The 21,729-nt window shown below is 43.3% G+C and overlaps 1 protein-coding gene across 2 annotated transcripts in view; it reads left to right on the forward strand.

The window, feature by feature from the left end:
• Window positions 1–13,122: 13,122 nt before the first annotated feature.
• Window positions 13,123–21,729, forward strand: part of LOC138949332 (putative uncharacterized protein DDB_G0271606) — a 23,013-nt gene continuing 14,406 nt past the window's right edge. The window contains exon 1 of one of the 2 annotated variants that reach the window (XM_070321119.1): window positions 13,123–15,325. In XM_070321119.1, coding sequence (XP_070177220.1) covers window positions 13,447–15,325 — 1,879 coding nt within the window. In that variant the 5' untranslated portion in view covers window positions 13,123–13,446. The remainder of the gene's footprint in view (window positions 15,326–21,729) is intronic. The other variant, XM_070321118.1, reaches the window with a different exon arrangement.

Consider the following 21,729-nt stretch of genomic DNA (forward strand, 5'->3'; position numbering starts at 1 on the left):
AGAAAGTTAAAACGAAGAGAGGTACAGAAAAGCGTGCTATGCAGCACAGCGAAACCACTACCGCGCTGAACAGGCTCGTCAGTTTCACTCCGTTATGCACAAGCGGCGGACTACGGTCATTGTGAAAAAAAGCAGTGCGTTCAGTTTCATTCTGTGAGTTCCACAGCTTGACTAAATGTAGTAATTTCGCCTTACGCGACTTGTTTTTCTTCTTGTTTTTTTTTTCTTTGGGGGGGGGGGGGGGGTGGGGGTGGTCACGCCGATACTTAAAGGCACAGTCCTTCCCGTAAGAACAATTCTGCTTACTATTTCAGATCAGGCCAGGATTTTTTTCATGGGGGTAGCTAAGTCTATCCCTCCATTTGGACACATACCAAAATTCAACATCCTAGCTGCTTCTCTCTCTTTTTTTGATTCGAGTTTTGCTTTGTTTTGTTTTAGTTTCTTTACATGCTTTCACGCCAAAGGATATGATTGTCCAGAGTTTAGACGACGTGGTTTCAATGTGTCTTTCGTGTTTCAGAAGCAATGCGATACGCTTTATGGCTTGTGTTCTTTCCTTTCATAGCAATCGTGGGGGTAACCCCCTCACCGCAAGGGCAGGCTACTGACTCCGGCTTGGTGGAAGCAGGACGTACATGGGTAAAACGGTTTCTCGGTTCATCGTCTCACCCTTTCGCTGCCAATCAAAACTTCCTGACTGCCAGGGAATATTGGAGTTCGGGGTGTAATAATTCACAAAAAATTCTAGCTCCAAACTGGCAGTAGGTAGGAAAGTAAAACCTATGTTATTTTTAAAGGAAATTCAACCAAGAATCTGTTTTTAGTATCTAATCATGGAAATAATGCACAAGTGCAGGACGGGTATACCCGCCCTAAGGCAGTCAAGGGGATTTAACCCCTCTCCTTAGCCCTTCTGACTTTCCCGTTGTCTTGCGTTCTTTCAGGGACCCGTAGACAGTACCTGTAATGCTGGTGGATAGAACTTTGTTGCTGCTAGATTGTTACGTGTCCTTTTCCAGGCAAACTCAAAAGTCTGGGGAATAACAGTTAACTAAGCTTACTTACTTTACGCCGCCTTTTTATGGCGGTGTATAGGAATCACTCTGTCTGTCAATCTGTTTGTTTGTCACACTTCGGATTAGACTTGTATCTCTGGTACTCTGGGTTTAATTGAGCTGACATTTGGTGAGTAGCTTGGAATTGTGGTGCATATACGGTGTGTGAAAAATTAGGTTCCTATAGCTGTAGTAAAACGGGAGATATGAGATTTACACGCCTTTACAGTCAGTCTGTTTGTTTGTCACACTTTGGATTAGACTTGTATCTCTGAAACTCTGTTTGGTTACTTTTTAATGATATCTCTCTCTCAGTCTGTAGAAATGTATGTTTTTTGTGTAGATGACGGTGTAAATTAGTAGATAGTTCTGACTCGATTTTAACTGAAAGAAATCGAGGAGATACTAATTTGACTTTTCTCCTTTTTAGCAATTCCATGGTAAAACAATTGTGTCTGATTACTTTAGTCTTAAAAAAGTTATTACTTAGTGACCTTAATCTATTGAAATGTGTTTATGTTCACTCATTATAGTGTTCTGACAAGACCAGTCTATCATAATTTTAAAACATCTCAAAATGAAACACTATTTCGTAGTAATGCAACAAATTGCTATGTCACTACAAGGGAAACCGTTGATTCCCTGTGACGTCATCTCACCGAAATCCGCTGTGGCGGCCATTTTCCATCTCATGCTGACGGTTGTCAAGGCGACAACTGTGACGTGCTAAGCATGGATCACGTTGGCGAAAGCAACGGATTTGACGTTATTTTCAATTGACTCGTTGCATCGTTTTCGCTAACAACACTCTCTTAGTTCCTTCAAACGACTCCAACATTTTCCAAAACTGTTTAGTCTTTCGATCTTTTTCCTGGATTTTTCCCTTGTCTCTCCTAGATATAATTATGTGTCATTCCTTAATGGATTCATATGTCTGGTCCATTTTAACAGACCGTTCTTAGTCCTTGTCTTGCCTGAATAGTTCCAGATCTCTGGTCCTTTTTACTGGACTTTTCCCTTGTCTCTCCTAGATATAATTATTTGTCATTCCTTAATGGTTCCAGATCTCTGGTCCCTTTTAACGGACTTTTCCTTTGTCTTTGCTAGATTTGGGCCTTGCGTTATTAGGCCCGGAACTCTGGTATCACAACAGTTCGGGTAACAACAAACTGAGTGTGTTATAATCATAGATGTAAAAACTGCTTACAGGGATTTTTGCTGCCTGATTAATTCCCCTTCTTCTTCTCCTTCTTATTCTCCTTCCCTTGTCCTCTCTGTCTGTCAGTCTGTCTCAGGGGCGGATCAGTTGCTTTGTAAGGGGGGGGGGGGCACTTTGAATTGAAAGTGAATGTGATGGGCGCGAAGCGCCTGAATTTGCTAGGGGGGTCCGGGGGCATGCCCCCCCGGAAAAAAAATTTGCCCAAAGAAGCAAAATGGTGCCATCTGGTGCAATTTGAACTTAGAAATGGTCATAAAATCAGCATAGAAAAATCTTTTTTTTTTCTTCTTCTTTTTTCTTTCTTTTTTTTTTCGGGGGGGGGGGGGGCACGTGCCCCCTGTGCCCCCCCCCTCGTCCGCCCCTGTGTCTGTCTGTCTGTCTTTCCTCTCTCTCTATTTCTCTCTCTATCTTTCTCTTACTATCTCTCTTTCTCTCTCTCTCTCTTTCTCTCTCTCTCTCTCTAGCTCTCTCTCTCTCTCACCTCTCACACACACTATCTCTCTCCTCTCTCTCTCTCTCTCTTTCTCTCTATCTCTCTCTCCCCCTCCCCCTCGATCTCTCTCCCTCTCTCTCTCTCTCTTTCGCTCTCTCCGTCGCTCTCTCTCTCTCCCTCTCCCCCTCTCTCTCTCTCTCTCTCTCTCTCTCTCTCTCCCTCTCTCTTTCTCTTTTTCTCTCTCTCTCTTTCTCTCTCTCTCTCTCTCTCTCTATCTCCCTCTCTTTATCTCTCTTTCCTCTCCCTTTATGAGGACAGTAAACATTTTGAGTCTTTGAGTCTTGAGTCTTCTCTCTCTCTCTCTCTTTCTCTCTCTCTCTCCCTCCTCCTCTCTCTCTCTCTCTCTCTCTCTCTCCGTCACTTTCTCTCTCCCTCTCTCTCTCTTTCTCTTTCTCTCTTTCTCTCTCCCTCCCTCTCTCTCTCCCTCTCTCTCTCTCTCTCTCTCTCTCTCTCTCTGAGGGCCCCAAAGGGGGGGTATCATCACGATCACGGGAAGGGAAATTTGAGCTTTCACGATCACAGTTACCTTGATTTTTGTTTTCACGATCACGAACACCAGTGGCAAATCACGGTCACGGTAAAAGTTGCATGTACAGAAAGCACGTGTCAAAGTAAACACAACCACACAGTAATTCGCTCCTCTGGATCTATTGTTTATTCAACACAACTTGCCGTGAGAACTGTTGCACTTTTAATTTATTTCATTATTTTTTTAATTCTCTTTCATACACACATAGAAATACATATCATGATTTGTAATCAGTAACAAGAATGGTGTTTTCATTGTTCTCTCTCTCTCTCTCTCTCTCTCTCTCTCTCTCTCTCTCTCTCTCTCTCTCTCTCTCTCTCTCTCTCTCTCTCTCTCTCTCTCTCTCTCTCTCTCTCTCTCTCTCTCTCTCTCTCTCTCTCTCTCTCTCTCTCTACACTCATACACATTCAACTCCCACATTCTCACTCACACACATGAATATATACTTGCCCAATTTCACATTTCCAGAGCTAAAGCTTGTAAACCCATTTTCTCAAAAACTATTGGGTGGATTGAAATTAAAGTACATGTATGTGTGATGGGTTCTTTATTTTCAACTTTGCCATACAATTTGAGGTACACTATCGCCTGGTTTCATGGCCTTGAAAAGGAATGCTACAGGCCAAAAATGGTTTTACCTGAAAGAAGCGCGCAGTGCCAGTGGCGAAGCCACAAGCCTGAGCCTGCAAAGCAGGCGAACCAACTAGGGGGGTCCGGGGGCATGCCCCCCCCCAAAATTTTTTCAAAAAACGGTTAAAATCTGAACAAACTGGTGCATTCTGGGCATCATTTTCAGGGCTGTAATAGTGTTGTGATCTTGTTAAAAATCCCATTTTAGCCTCCCCCCACCACCATTCAACACACCTCCAAAACGGTGAAAACAACACTACTGTGCGCTGGCTTCATTGAGACCGGCGCCCGGTCGCGTTGCGCGATATTCACATGGATCGTTTTTGCGGAAATTTTTCAACTTCACCGGAATAAATTTGACTTTACCGGATTTTGGAAACGGCTTTATCGGATTTCCGGCAATTACCGGAAAAGTAGCATGCCTGACAAAATCCCCAACGAACATGACCGTCTTTGATCGTCTTTGACATGAGGATCAAGTGACCGAAACTGGCACGTCTCCCCGCCATTGTTTCTGAATTTAACCCATTGTTGATATTAAAGTTTACAGGCGCTAAAATAAATCCAAGCTTAATGCAAAGAAGCGACAATTAGAATCTATGCCAAGCGTGTCCACGTGGCACGTTGCTGGGATGAAAAACACATTTCTAGTTTCGGTTTTGGCTACACGCAGACTCGATCTCGAACCAGTCGAGGTCACACTGAGCGAGTGACAGCCGGACGTGGCAATGTCGACAATGTCAATGATCTCACTCAAACTCAAAGATCTTGAACAAATTTCAAGATCTTTGCCTACATTCAGAACAGTAGTCATAGAGCAACATAGATCAACATACCTTGATATTTCGTCTTCGGAAAGACCGACCCGTAGCCTGACCTTTCCACCAAGGCATTCTCGCCGCCTGCTTTGGTCTGGCTTGAATCCACAAAATATAACAGAAGTTCGATGACAGTACTGCTGCACGCCATTTTTGATCTTCGAATTCGAATTTGACTGAATGCACTCAAAACTTTTGCACGAAGCCCTTCCATTGGATGAAGTTTGACAGACTTTTGCAATTTGCCTTCTGATTGGATCTCTTTTTTTGTGTGATTGGTTCTCTTAAGGGCAGGTGGGCCAGTGCAAAATTGACCAAATCGTTCAAAACACTGTTTTGGGTATTTTAGCAGATTATGTTTCCATAACATACCTATCATCCATGTGTGTCGGTGTTTTTGTCAAAAGTGTCCTATTTATCTGTCAATAAAGACAAAATGTGAACATGTGTGGCATTGATTGTCTTCTGTAGTCGATATTCCCCCGCCAAAAAATGTCTCATTTCAAAGGCTAGTTACGGCTTTGTCCTCAGCAAAACAGTGCATTCACGACATACGAAACTGCGCAGCAGCTCTTGACCTATAACATGACATCAGTGTTTTGATGAATGTTCCATTCACTCAGCCACTAGTCCGTTGCAAAGGCAGCAATCGTAATCGAACGGAAATGTCCTTATTTGGAAGGTACTCGACATCCATTGGTTCGTGTCATAAACCGAAATCGGGAACCAGTTTACTTTGTGAGTGCGCATGCTCAGCTTACGAATTTTGCATACGGAAACTACCGAAGAGACTCTCGGCCATGACGGGAACACCCGAAGTTCACTCGGTTTTACAACATCCTGGTTACACATCAAACGATCGGTGACAACCGAAAGCGAATTTTTCCTTGAGAAACAACCTTTGATACGATAACAATGGCTCGAAATAAGAAAGAGGACAACGTCTTTATTAGTTCGGTTAGCAACAACAAGTAGTTCCGCTGGCACTAGGCCAAAGTTTGGATTCTGTCGGTGTTTCCGATACAGAGGAAAGCTTTGATCTCCACGCAGATCCACAGGTCGCCATTTCCGAACACGCCATGCAGCAGACTTTTTACGTCTCGGCACTGGCTTGCTTTGCGCTGAATTTGAGTCAGTTTCTGTGCAGTATCTCCTCGACAAGCAAGTTGAGCATTTGCTACGCAAAAAAACAAAAACAGGAGAAAGTATCCAACATCAGTCAGATTATCGGTAATGTTTGCTGGGCCTGCCATTTCCCGAACGAAACTGGATCAGCAACTGTTTGTATCAATCTGCGCTTTCGTAAATTCCGTCACTGTCTTGACGAACTGTGTCATTTTCTTCACCGCGATACACAAGTTCATTGCGAAGAGCTTCCTCAGTAAATCGTTCAGATTCCACGTACGATTTGTTGTCAAAAAACAACTCAAACGAAAGTTTCAAACTCATCATCCTCCATCTTGCTTGTCGAAGCACCAAAGTACTGTATCGATGTAAAAACAAAAGAAGAAAACTTCGAGGAAACCAAAAAATCGACGAGATAACGGAAGGAAATAAGTCTCGTTCTGGCTCAAGTAAGTTACCGTTAAAAATACCGTTATTCTCGCATGCAAATACAAACGAGAATCGGGTCATTGATACACGTTTAGCGCTGGGGCAGTATCCCCATGCTGGTTGACAGAGGGAAAGAAAGGATGGACGCATAAATTCTCTGCTGGCGTGCTAAAGGCTAAGTAGTTTGCAATTCAAATAAACTAAGCTGTTCATTCATAACACAGTTTTGTCCTTGTGTGTCTGTTTCAATAGTGTTTCTGTGGTGTTCAATCTTCAATGTCGTTTTTCTCAGTTCAGCCATTTTGCCTACGGTTACGTCTTGGGTTACGCGATTTCTCTGGCTGTAATTTAGCTAGAGCAATATTTTCTTTTGTAGTTTGTGCAGAATATAACATTCTGGGGGATTACGAAGGGATTTTGCTGAAATTTTATTATAGTCATATCCAGATTATTTCAAAAAATAATTTCGCAAGCGTTACCCTAAAGTTTGACAGTTGTAACAAAGAAGTGTTCCTAACTCCAAATATAAATATAATAAACAAGATCTGCTTCGTAATCCCCTAGAGCATACCCAGAAGGATAAAATAAAACAATAATTAGAAGTGTGACAATCACATCTGATGAAAATCCGTGTATCTCCTGTACTCCACTTTTGTCTGTATTTTGACTGTTTTTGTCGCGTAAAACAAAAACCAGCAACCGAAAATACAAAAAGTGACTATTCTTTGTCATCATTTGTTCATTTCTTTCATAAAATAACATTCAGAGACAATAAAACATTGAAAATTAAAAAAAAGGTAGTGCACTGGCCCACCTCCCCTTAAAGGGAATCAATCGCTGTCAAAATCATATTTCTGAATGTGTTGTTGCTTCCCCTTCAATCGGGATTGGCTCCTTGACGAATAGAGGATCATAGAGTGATACAGCTGTGAAAAATGTACGTTGAAAATAAAATGCTTTGCAATAATGCCCATCACGATCACGAAAACAAATGACGATCACGATCACGAGACTTGATGTTTTTGTCATCACGGATCACGGGCAAAGTCCCATCACGATCACAGAAATGGAAATTTCGGCAATCACGGTCACAGAAAGGTCAAAAAACGCCAATCACGATCACGATTTTAAACCCTTTGGGGCCCTCCTCTCTATGACTCTGTGTGTGTCTATCTCTCTCTCTTTCTCTCTCTCTATATATCTCTCTGACTCTCTCTCTCGCTCTCTCTTTCTCACTCTCTCTCTCTCTCTCTGTCTATCTCTCTCTCTCTTTCTCTCTCTGTCTCTTTCTCTATAACAAGAACTTCCTAAGCTACTGAGCCTAATCGCCAACTCATTGTGTGTGAAATCCACAGTTCTTCTGTTAATTATGTCTTTGCAACTGATCAGAGCTAAAAGCTTATAACTCACAGATTTATATGCGTGCGATTGCTTTTGCCATTGTTTGCTTAGCATGCAAAGTCACGATTTTTTGTCCTTAAAACCTGAATTAATAAGATTATTTGTTTAGATCTTTTGGAAAAGTTACATAATACGACACGCTTAATATACACGTTCACAAAAATCCACACACATTCTGGTCAGGCTATTGGTCATAACTTCTGAAATTTGCAAAGCAATTTATTGGGAACTTGAGCAGATATGGCTCTCTCAGTGGAGGACCCCCTCAAAAATGGCCGCAAAACGTGCCTTTTTTGGCCTCTGAAACGGTTGACACCTACCGCCTTTGACAAAATGCTACACAAATACTAAAGACGTAAGGTACATGAAACAAAATGCTCTGAACAGGAAATTGAATGGCCTTTCCAATGGTAGTCAGAAGTATTTGGTAAGTGCACATTCTGATTTTTTGCAGATTTTAAAATACGGCGCATTGGTTTTTGTCAGGTCGATTTTAGGGGTGACCTTGTTTGGCAGGCTGACACGGGATGCCTATACAAAGTACCACCAATCGAACAAATGATATGAACAGTAGATATAATTACCTTTTCCAGCATATAAAGTTCAATTAAAATGGATTGTGGTTTAACGCTTTTCTGAACGTGCGCAAAGTTTTGCAATAATCTTTTGACCAAGTTTATTTGCTGAGTCTGGCAGACATTTGACTTTTTCCTCGTAAACTTTGTGCCTCAAACCTGACTAAGAGGATAAAACTCTTCATTAATCCCCGATTATCGTTTAAACGTCCCCATGGCCATGAACATGCCTTACTACCACCTGTCAAAATCCTCCCTCGTTCTCGTGTTTCTTCCTTAATGTTAAACCTTCTGTTTCTGTCTGTTTGCCTCTGTTCAATTTACTCATTCTTTCTCTACTTTTCCTTTGCTAAGATTTTTTTTTTTCAGTCTCGATGCAAGAAATATTGTACATTCGATAGCACACACACACACACACACACACACACACACACACACACACACACACACACACACACACACACACACACACTCACACACACACACACAGACACACACTCACACAAACACACACACCAGACACACACACACACACACAAACACGCAGTGACACACACAGTCTCTCACACACACGCACACCGCCCTGATATGGCCCTTCGTGGTCGGCTGGGCGTTAAGCAAACAAACAAACACACACGCACACACACACACACACACACACACACACACACATATGCCGAGCTGACTTAACTCATTGTCTCCCAGGTACGGATATATCCGTCCCCGCTCATATGGCTCTATCTGACCTGGTACGGATATATCCGTACACACAGTCACTTCGGTCGCTTCCTGTAACGTCGATCTAACGCCTGCATTCCATCGTGTTGATACACAGTTTTCAACACAGTTAATACAATTCTGAGTGACCTGCTGCAGCACAGCTGGTGTCGGCTAAAACAAACCTTGGTCAACATAGGTGGGGTAGAAAGTGTTAAGTTGGCATGTCGTATACAAGCAACCATTTGTATACATACAAGCTTCTGTGATGCGCGGAATACAAATCAGGTTGGCAGTGATAGAGTGTGGCGTCAAAACAACATATGACACGCCTTTCGCGCCACTAGGAGCGAATCTTGTTTACATCTAAATGATGCTCCTGCGTATTAGAACAACTTAAATAGGAAAATGATGTGCTGTCACACATTCACACACACACACAAACAGCGACACCCTAAAAAGAAAGGAATATATATGACACAAGCGAGCGAATACATCGTTTCAAACGGTTCTAACAAGAGAGGTGAGAACACTAAAAAAAAAAAACCCACACACACACACACAAACCATAAATGAAACACTTAGTATGATAATGGGTATTTAAAAATATTAGGTGAAAAACAAATCACCACACACACACACACACACACACACACACACACAGTAAAAGCCGTCTACACGAGGCAGGTCAATTAAAATAGCATCATTCGAAAAATCCAAACAAGCTAATTTTATGAATAACATTTTGGTGAAAATAACATACAAAACGCTTCACTTCCAGATATCATGAGCATGATATCCCTGGGTAAATTGCTTTACCAAAATAATATTAAAACATGTTTTGTATTCGCGAATGGAGCAAATGTTAGCAGCTTACTGCTTTGAAACAATAACAATTAGTAAGGGAACTAACTCTGGACCAAAGTGCGTTATAAGGCCTAAAAAAAAAATAGGTGTGGTTACGGTAACCCGACCTACCCTATTTTTGGGGGCCGACCCTATAACTTTTTATTACATTTGTCAAAAAAATACCCCAAAAAACAAGTAAACGAGTGCAGAAAACGCAATGAAAGCGAAAGCGCCCGAGTCGCACACTTATTTCCCTGTCAAGTAGGTTTAATTTGTACACATCAGAAAAAAAAGTTTAAAAAAAAAAAGTGATTGCCTACCTTCCTACCCTATTTTTTGTGGCTATGTTACCGTAACCACACCTATTATTTTTTTTGGCCTAACTATGGGTGGATATAGTAAACGGCAAATATTAGGTGCAGAAAAAGCTTCCTTAGAATAGATACTGGTTTGGATAAAGGCTTTTTGGTAGAGGCCTATGGGGGCAAAGGCTTTATTGGTTGAAGGCTTTCTGATAAAGGCTTATGAGCGCTACGGTTTTGTTGGGATAAAGGCTTTTTGGTAAAGTTTTGTTGCGAAAAGGCTTTTTGGACAAGGGCTTTTGAGGGTGATGGATGGTTTTTTTATTAACCCAAAGTTGTTTATGTGGATATCCATTTCATCCAGTACTGTTGGATACAACAAAGATTACATTTATTATAATCAGAGTATGTCTTATTTTAATTGTGTTGTAGTCAGCCATAATGTAAAAACAACACTTGGTTATAAAGTTAATTTTGGATTCTTTAATTGAATTCTTATGAAAGTTAAAACTTCAGTTATATTTGGCTTTTTTTTCACAGGGCAGAATTATATGTACACTTAATTTCCAAGGAGTAAGAGGAGTTTGTTGAACATTTTCACATTTTGATATTTGATTTTTCTGTGAAATCTTTATTTGTTTATGAGAATATTGCGCGTTGACCTCTTTATTGAAACCACACACACACACACACATACATACACACACACACACACACATACACACACACACACACACACACATACACACACACACACACACACACACACATACACACACACACACACACGCACGCACGCACGCACACACACACACACACACACACACACACACATTCACACACACACGTAAGTCGCTTTGTGGTGAGATAAGTGCGCGTTATAAATTCTCGTATTATTATTAGTAGTAGTACTATGAGTTATTTCTAATATGCTGACTGTTAGCAAATGATGACAGACATGTCGAGAAAAAAGATATCAAGCATGAGCCTTTTAGGCGAATGCTGATATCGTTTGTGAGACATGTCTGTTATCATTTGCTAAAAGTCAGCATATTAGAAATAACGGTTTTATTACCGTTTAATTCGACCAAAAGAAATTTCGAAGCGACCCCGCGAATTAGACAGAACAGCCGCAATGGGAACTGGAGCGCTCCTACCTGATTATGCCTGTCAGTCAAAGAATTCTCGTGACCTGGGTCAGCCAATCAGAGTAACACACCTTACGTGATGAATATTCACAGGTCAAATGCGTTTGACACACAACAAACCATGTTGAACATGCGTTTCGGTTGCTTCGCTTTTTCTTGTTGAACAGAGAGCGACAGATTTAGAACCGACTCCAGACGGATGGGAAATGACGTAAAGATACATTTGACGTAAAGCGAGTGACCCAATTTCACTTGATTTTCTGAACTTTGATAATTTAGATTTCAAGTGAGCGAGTCGGCATTGCACACTCAGAGGATGGGCGGTGCCTCGCTGTTCCGTAAAGCACCCACCGACAAAACTCGCTTTTCGGTATTTTTTAGATAAAGAGAGTATTATCTGACAGCATTTGAAGTGTCATTCTTTAGAATAAATCACGCTGATATTGTTGAATTACATTTTTACTTTGTCTTGTTTATTTTTAGCTTGATAAACAAAAAGGGTCCCTGCCTGAACGTTTTAACATTTAGAGGGTCACCTAGAATCCGTCCTGATTGGTCAAAAAGCCATATGGGGCACTGAATTGGTTATGATATGAGTTATTTCTAATAATTTTTATGCTGACTGATAGCAAATGATAACAAGACGTGTCGAGAAAAAAGATATCAAGCATGAGCCTTTTAGGCGAATGCTGATATCGTTTGTGAGAGTGACATGTCAGTTATCATTTGCTAACAGTCAGCATATTAGAAATAACGGTTTTATTACCGTTTAATTCGACCAAAAGAAATTTCGAAGCAACCCCGCGAATTAGACAGAACAGCCGCAATGGGAACTTGAGCGCTTCTACCTGATTATGCCTGTCAGTCAAAGAATTCTCGTGACCTGAGTCAGCCAATCAGAGTAACACACCTGACGTGATGAATATTCACAGGTCAAATGCCTTTGACACACAACAATCTCACAAGATAAACCATGTTGAACATGCGTTTCGGTTGCTTCGCTTTTTCTCGTTGAACAGAGAGCGACAGATTTAGAACCGACTCCAGACGGATGGGAAATGACGTAAAGATACATTTTATTTGATGTAAAGCGAGTGGCGCAATTTCACTTGATTTTTCCGAACTTTGATCATTTAGATTTCAAGTGAGCGGTCGGCATTGCACACTCAGACGATGGGCGGTACCTTGCTGTTCCGTAAAGCACCCACCGACAAAACTCGCTTTTCTGTATTTTTTTTAGATAAAGAGAGTATTACCTGACAGCATTTGAAGTGTCATTCTTTAGAATAAATCACGCTGATATTGTTGAATTACATTTTTACTTTGTCTTGTTAATTTTTAGCATGATAAACAAAAAAGTCCCTGCCTGAACGTTTTAACATTTAGAGGGTCACCTGGAATCCGTCCTGATTGGTCAAAAAGCCATATGGGGCACTGAATTGGTAATAAAAGTATTTATTGACATAGTTAATATTAGTTCTCTGATTTCATTTACGCATCGACAATCTTTGTTTGACTGTACACATCAATTTAAATCAGTCAAGATCAATGACGGTTGTTAAATCAAACTGGGGAGAGCTAATCCAAACATTTATCACAGCGCCCCCAACAGAAGGAAGGGTACTATCAGGTAAATATATTGTTTGATTATGTGTGTGTGTGTGTGTGTGTGTGTGTGTGTGTGTGTGTGTGTGTGTGTGTGTGTGTGTGTGTGTGTGTGTGTGTGTGTGTGGTTTAATTTTATTTCATGTCTAAGAAAAGTCCTTTGCTTTTGAAAGTGGTGCGAGCATGTCACTGTTTACTATTAATTTCTCACATTATTCCTTTCTACAACAAAAAAATGGTGCTCCTGTTCTCAGCTTCAAGAAGAATATTCAGACTGATTAAGAAGATGGAAGGGGGAGGGGGGAAAGAATATTATAAGTTATCAGCAGAATTACAGTGTACATTTAAATTGAACCAAGAGGTACACTGTTTTGCCCGTTTGGAAAGTGTGATCCTCACGTGTGTAAGATCAGTTTGAATCCCGAAAACAAGTGCCATTTAACTGCTCCTAATGGTGACCGTTGTTCTGTGTTGTGTTTTGCAAAACAAAGCATAATGTTCGTGCAGTCACAACAGTCTCGCCGCAGTCGTCACAACTCGCAAACACGATGGGTCTCCCAACTTCTTCACCAGTTTCCTCACAACAAGGGCCGGACTCATCGTCACAACTACTACAACAGCAACTACTACTACAACAACAACAACATCAATTACAACAACAACAACAACTACAACAACAACAACAGCAACAGCAAACACCACCCGCGCAACCAGTGTCGCCGGCACAGTATCTCATGCAGCTGATCAGAACGTTGCCCAGGTTTGAGATCTCGGACGTGCCCGTGGTTCTCGGCCGGTTGCGAGACATGAAGACCAAGATGGCGATTCTTGGAGTGACCTTGACCGCCCAGGATATGGGTCAGATCCTCAAGGACTATCAAGCAGAGAAGGCCGCTGCTGCTGCTGGCACTGGTACTAGTGGAGGGGTGTCCCCTGACAACATGGCGTCCTTGGGGGGCTCAACTTCCGGCGGAAACGTGAACCCGGCTGTAAGTCCTGGCTCGAGTGGAAATGTGGGTTCGCCCGGCGCAATGGGCGCTGGAGGGCAGAATAGTGAAAACACAGGACTGGGCTTGTTGGGAAGTCAAGGCGTGATGAATTCTCTTGGAACGACACAGGGTGGGACAAGCCAAGGCGGTATTGGACAAACCAGTATGGGACAAACCAGTATGAGACAAACTAGTATGGATCAAACTGGTATGGGACAACCTGGTATGGGTCAAACTGGTATGAGACAAACGAGTACGGGACAAACCGGTATGGGGCAAACCGGTATGGGACAACCCACTGCAGGTTATAACCAGAACGAGAACCCCTTGGCCGTTGCAGCACGTGACGCCCTGCTGAAGCGAGGCAACAGCAACTTAATGCTGTCGACCAGCTACAACCCCGACCAGGGCGGCATCCTGGCCACGGCGGGCAAGGGAGCCATGGGGGCCATGACCTCCGCCAACGGCCCCGCCGTCATGATACAGCAGCTTCAGCGGCGAATTTTTCAGCAGCAGCAGCAACAGCAGCAGCAGCAACAACAGCAGCAGCGGCAGCAGCAACAACAGCAGCAGGAACAACAGCAGCAGCAACAACATCAGCAACAACAGCAGCAGCAGCAGGAACAACAGCAACAACAGCAGCAACAGCAGCAACAACAACAGCAGCAACAACAGCAGCAACAACAGCAGCAACAACAGCAGCAACAACAACAGCAGCAGCGTCTTTTACAGCAACAACGACAACAGCTACAACAGCAACGGCTTTTACAGCAACAACGACAACAGCAACAACAGCGGCTATTACAACAACAACAACGGCAGCAGCAACAACAGCAGCAACAACAACAGCAACGATTCTTACAGCAGCAACTGCAACAACAGAGACTTCTACAGCAGCAACAACAGCAGCGACTCTTGCGCCAGCAACAACAACAACAACAGTGGACACAGCAGAGACAGCCTTTCTTCATGACAGGAGTAAGCGGGTCGCAGGGAGGTGGGTCCCCGCTTAACATGCTGCAGAACATGCAGCAAGCCATGAACCCAAACTCGGGTATGCCAAACTTTGCCTTTATGCGTAACGCGGAACAGGGGTCTAACACAGCACAGACCAACAACCCCTTTGCAGCCCTCATGCAACAACAGCAGAGCGGGATACGCAACCCTCTAGCACCCGGCAGTCAGACAGCAGCCAACCCCCTGGCAGCTTTCATGCAACCCCAACAACAAGCCTCTGTGGCCAACCCTCTCACCCAGATGATGCAGCCTCAGACGTCAGCTCCGGGCAACCCGCTAGACTTGCTGCAGCAGGCGAACAAAGTGAACTCCCAGCCCTCCACCAACGCGGCCTTCAACATTGACAACCTGTTCAACAGTGTCGTGGGCCAGAACGCTGCCACTGCGGGCAGGAATCCATCGCAGGGTCAGATGAGAGGAGGTACGCTGTTGGTAAACACACGTTGGGTGTTGTTGTCCTAGTCTCTTTGGCTGTGTCTTTGTTTGACTAATTGAGTTCTGTTCTTGTGGAGAGATGTCTTGACTTCGCCTGTTGGACTGGTCTGTGTTTTGTTTGTGCGACATCACCCTGGCCACCAAGTCTTGTCACTTACAAACGTTGTTCTAATGATGTCAATTTTAATGTTTGTTACTTCAACTCACTGAGTTGTGTTGTGTCCTCTGATGGAACTAGCAATGTGCATTATTAGAACAATTATACTCACTCTTAAAACTCTCATTTATTAAATCGAGTGACCAATTATTTTCTGAAAGTCTTTAATGTGTTAATAGTTCTAAGAAGCCATCTTTTCGCGAGTTTTCATTCATAAACAGCTGGGGAATAAATAACGCTGTTCCCCATGTAACAAATCGAGGTTGTGAATGGGTTTGAGCTTTCAGGTGAAACGTGGATTGTCAAAGTAAAAGCCAATGAGGCTGATTGTTTGATGTGTGGAACCAACGCGGCTTTGAATTCGTGTTTCCCAGGACAACGATTGTGAATCTAATAATAATTGATTGATTTGAGAAATCTTCAAATTTTATCAATACCACCAATGAAATATAATTTTTTTAAAGTCTTTAAATCTTATACAAACTATGCAATTCGAACGTAACAGGGACATTCGCTGAAAACCTAAATTTGTGTTTGTGTTCAGTTACCCATTGTTCTTTAAATCTTAACGTCTGATGATCTGCGTTTGTTGTGTTCTAATTACATGTTTATTTTGTCCATTGTTCAGATGCAAAATACTTCGTTTTGTTATCATGTTCTAATACTTTGAGTTGCATGTATTTGTGTTTCTAATGATGTTCAGTTTTTACACCCCCGGTATAGGGGTGTGTATAGGATTCGGTCGATGTGTTTGTTTGTGTGTTTGTGTGCGCATATAGATCTCAAGAATGAACGGACCGATCGTCACCAAACTTGGTGAACAGGTTCTATACATTCCTGAGACGGTCCTTACAAAACTTGGGACCAGTCAAACACACGGTTAGGGAGTTATTGGTGGATTAAGATTCTACAAGGACTTATAGAGGGACATATTAATGGTCAAAGGGAAATAACCTTCTCAGTTGGTGGTAGTGAGAATGGTTATTTCCCTTTGACCAACGGGGGTGTTTTTCCTACCTCGGAGGAATTTCTTGTATGTCCAGGTCTGACTGTTGCCATTTGTGAAAGTCTTCTGTTGTTAATAATAGTGTGAATATTCAAATGCTACTGTCTGCAGGTCAGAGTATTTTGTTTTATCCCTTTACTTTCCAGCTTGTATGTCCCCAAATTCATTAATTAATTAATGGACTCATTAATTAATTCATACGTGTGTTCTTCTAATAAACATGGCGTTGTGTTCATTCAGTCTCTTTAGAATAAACAATCTAATAGATTTTTCAAGACATTTGATGGTGGGTTTGGTTCGTTAAACTGCAACCTTATAATTGTTCGTGAGTCTTAGAAGAGAACATATATTTTCAGGCCTATTCTCAAATGGGACTCTTGCTGCTTTGCTAAATAGCCTGCTGAGTGCTTGCTTATCTAGTTTCGAGGGTTCCCTGCCAGAAACCGGTATCTCGACTTTTTGGTGATTGTCATTTTTTTACACCAAAATGTAGGTACCGACGTTATCTTTAGTGTAAATTTTGAGTTTGAACCCAAAACTCAAAAGTGATCGATTTATTGATCAATTCTCAAACCAAGTATCGCTTGTTGTATGCAAACCATTCCTGCCAAAACCCTGTATCTTGAGATACGGGGTTCTGGCAGGCATCACCGCGGTAAGAATCATTGAACGTTCCCTGCCAGAACCCTGTATCTTGAGATACGGGGTTCTGGCTGGCATCACTGCGGTAAGAAGCTTAGAACGTTCCCTGCCAGAACCCTGTATCTTCGGATACGGGGTTCTGGCAGGGACATTTCTGACTGCAACTAACTTGCTGTGGTCAGCCCAAACCACGTATTTCGACATACGTGGTTCTTGAGGGACAAAATCAGACACAGAATCAGCAGAACTTGTGCACCAGAAAGGAGTATCGGGAGATGGGTCTTTTCGGTGCATGCTTTGTTATGCAGAAGCGGGCTATCTGCATTGGTATATGATACTGCAATGGTCAATACCGTTAGGGTGTATCTGTATTTGCATAAACATGTGTTACTGTGAGGAAATGTCTTCTACACAGTCGAAGAGTTCGCTTTGACTGGAGCTGTATACTTGATTTATGGGAGTGCATGTACTGGCCTCTGTCATGTTTTGAGGTGGGTGTTTTAATTGCATTTTTATTCTAACCATTTTTCACTTTCAACATGCAATCTGGGCGTGTTATTACATCAAGACTTTTGTCGATGGCACGTAAGAAAGAATTGTGACAAGCTTCCGTATGACTTGAGTGTGCTAAAAGGTCGCAGTAATCTCAGTTGAGGTGCATGTGCTAGTGCAGAGAACATTAATCCTCAAATGCAGCAAGAATCAAACAAATGTATAGATCTATTTGCATTGTACCCATGCGCTTCTTCTTCTTCTCATGCGTTCCCTTTGTCATGCTATACTGTCTAGGCTGTCAAGCTCGTTGGTGTGATGAAGTCTGCAGTTCACCTCAGGGACTCTGCTGGGCCTCTTTCCTCTTTCCGTTCCATCATCTCAGGCCAGAATTCGCTTCTCAGGTCCACAAATGTTGGGCATGTCTTGATGACATGTTCTGGGGTCTGCCTGCCTGTTCCACGCGGCCAGTCGTCCGTGTGTAGATCTTCATTCTGTAGAGGTGGGCTTGGAGCCGGCAGTGACCAGTCCGCAGCATTACGATGATAACCTGCTGTGCTCTTGTAACGCGTTCTGACTGGGTGCCTATATAGGCGGTTCTTCCACTGGGTGTGAAAGAGCTCTTCAGGATGGACTTTGATTCATGATATGAGACTGGTTGGTCTGTTGGGTTCAAACTGCTGCGGACTTTGGAGAGCCTGTCTGCCTCTTCATTTCCATACATTCTGCAGTGTGAGGGTATCCGCTGTAGGGATATGGCTGTTCTGGAGCAGAGTTGTTGGAGCTCTCTTTGATGTCTTGCAGCAGTTGATTTCCTGACAGACTCTATAGCAAACATCTGCAGTCCGTCAAGAAGACGGTAGACTGGAATGTCCTCTCAGATTTGTTAAGGGTGCCGGGTGCTTCGAGGAGAGCACAGGTTTAGGCACTGAAGTTGGCAGGGAGCTGCCACGTTGGGGTGGATTTGGTGAGGCAGCTTCTATCAGGAAAACTAATGTATACTCCTCTTCCACCATTCTTCACAGCACTGACTGCAAAACCATCTGTGAAGACGTAGGTACATGACTGTGTCAGAAGGAAGACTGTCCAGTGTTTTACGTGTTGGAGTCAGTGTTTCCGTGGTTGAGGGCTCTTCCTCGGTGCGTATCTTGGGAAAGAGTCCAGGGCAATGGCCAGGCCATCATCGTCAGATTCTTCGTAGTCCTGGAGAAGCTTAATGTTTTGTGGTCTCTGGGGCAGGGTGTCAGCATGCTGTAGTGGGAGAGTCTTTGAGAGAAGGTTCAGGCTTAACCTATGTGCTGAATTTACAATTTTTTCCCGAAAGAACATTAATGCTTTTATTTTGAACTTACCATGAGTTATCCCTTGATGTCAATGGAAGCAGCTACAGATTTGTGTTTAGCTAGTTACGAATCAACACATATGCGAAGTAAAAACAGACATGTTGAAAATAGAAGAGGAGACGCTTTTGACGCTTTGAGAGTTTATTGTCCTCAGCTTTAAAAGCCCTTTAGACCAGGGGATATAATTTACAGAAGAAATAAACATGACCATCTCTGCAAACACATCCACACACACACACTCCTCTCTCTCTCTCTCTCTCTCTCTCTCTCTCTCTCTCTCTCTCTCTCTCTCTCTCTCTCTCTCTCTCTCTCTGAGATATGTGTGTGTGTGTGTGTGTGTGTGGGGGGGGGGGGGGGGGCAGACAGACTAACAGAAAGGAGGAACAGAGACAGAGCGGGCAAGGGAGCTAGAGAAAGACTTACGGGTTATGTGCTAAGAAAACGATAGAAATGCAGAGAAGGGAAGAGGAGCGAAGCGCACGTAAAGAGGATTTCCATCTGCTGCGACAGCCTTAATGCTTTTGGGGGCTCTGGTAAGTAAAACTCAATTCATGGGAATATTTAACTTGTTCGTATAATTATCCGCATCACACACACACACACACACACAATCACACGCACACACACACACCCACACACACACACACACACACACACACACACACACACACCCTACGCCCCTCCCCACACGGAGAGAGAGAGAGAGAGACACACAGAGAGTCAGACAGACAGACAGACAGACAGACAGAGAGCCAGAGTGTGCGCGTGTGTGTGTGTGTGTGTGGGGGGGGGGGGTATGCACGCACGCAAAAGACTTGTCACTGGATAATAATGGTTGTTTGTATGTATCTTGAAAGTGGGCGCTTGGAAAGATCAATGTATCTCACAGTGCGGAAGCGAACAAAATCAGTCAAGCTTGCTTAGCAGGCACAGTGAACGAATAACATTAATATGGCTCTTACTGTTGAATATTCGTTAGGAAGCAAAAATGCCAAGCATGACATGGCTTTGTTGATTCAGACGAAGCATAAACTTCGTTATCTCGACACTACAAAGCATTAACGTCGTTATTTTGACACTTGATTCAAGGCTCACGCTGTCTTGTGAAGATGTGGGTTTTTTTTAAATCTAGGCTGTGCCTCCCAGGGCCGGACTACCGGTGGGGTTATGGGGGTTGCGCAACCCCCCCCCCCCCCCCTAGCCTAAACATGTACCTTACTTATTTAAATTTTTTTTAATTATTGCTTATTTTATGCCGTTTTATGCAAGGAGCGACCATTTTCTTATCTCAGAATATGACCTACCCGTCAGCTTCAGGGGGCTTCGCCCCCTGACCCCCACAACGAAGGGGGGGTGGGGGGGTGGGTTCTAGGGTTTCCGGACCCCCCCCTCCCCAGCCAAAAAATAAAAATATTGAATGAGGTATGCATTTCTTTATTTTACATTGAGTTTCAATTTTTGGGGTATTAATCAGTGACAAAATCTGCTGCCTGAAACTGGTAATGATCATCCTCAGAATGCACCAGATTGCACCATTTTGCATCCTTTTTTTCAAAATTTTCCGGGGGGGCATGCCCCCGGACCCCCCTAGCAAGCTAGGCGCTTCGCGCCGTCGGCTCGGCGCTTCGCGCCTTCACACCCATATCTTCACAATATACTTTTGAAAAAAACCAGTCATAAAATGAACTGATCCGCCCCTGCCGCCAGGGGGGACATCCCCCTGGGCCACCACTGGCAACCCCCCCCCCCCCTCCTCTTCGCCTAGTCCGGCCCTGCCTCCCTTTGTCTTGCTTAGTGTGCCTGCGATGATACTCTCTCTCTCTCTCTCTCTCTCTCTCTCTCTCTCTCTCTCTCTCTCTCTCTCTCTCTCTCTCTCTCTCTCTCTCTGCCACCTCCCCCCCCCACTCTGTCTTGCTATTGTGTGACTGCTACGATTCTTGCTCTCCCTCCCGCTCTCATTTCTCTCTCTTTTTCTCTCTCTCTCTCTCTCTCTCTCTCTCTCTCTCTCTCTCTCTCTCTCTCTCTCTCGCTCTCTCGCAAACACACTCACACCCACAAACACCACACACACACACACACACACACACACACACACACACACACACACACACACACACACACACACACACGTACACACACACACAGTAAGCAGGGTTATTACTGATCAAATCGACATGCAAAATGTGACCTTTCACCTTAAAACGAGAAATGAACGCGCACCCAACTTTGAGTGACGTCGTTTTCTTGGTGACGTCTTTCTTATTCAATTCTCTGTTCCAGTCACCAAAAAGAAGGCATGTTTCTCGGGATCAAATAAAGTTCTGGCTGGACTTGCCTGTAAATTATACCAGGTTCGATGCTCTGGCATAATGTGGTATTATTATAAGATTACGTGGTTTTGGCTTGTCCATTCCGCAAATTTTGCCAGGTCGGAAGGTGTGCCAAAACGTCTTATCTGAAGATACGGGGTTCTGGCAGGGAACTTTTGGGGATTTTGACATGACGGAAAGAGTGCCAAAACGTCTTATCTACAGATACGGGGTTCTGGCAGGAAACTTCTGTGGATTTTGTCATGTCAGAGAGTGTGCTAAAACGTCGTATCTGAAGATAGGGGGTTCTGGCAAGACTATTCTGTGGATTTTGTCATTTAGGGAAGAGTGCCAAAACATTGTATCTGAAGATACGTGGTTCCGGCAGGTTTACTCTGGGGATTTCATCCACAAATGTGACTTGGCAAAACGTAGTATCTC

This window comes from Littorina saxatilis, linkage group LG15, assembly GCF_037325665.1.
Source record: "Littorina saxatilis isolate snail1 linkage group LG15, US_GU_Lsax_2.0, whole genome shotgun sequence".
NCBI classification, from domain to species: Eukaryota; Metazoa; Mollusca; class Gastropoda; order Littorinimorpha; family Littorinidae; genus Littorina; species Littorina saxatilis.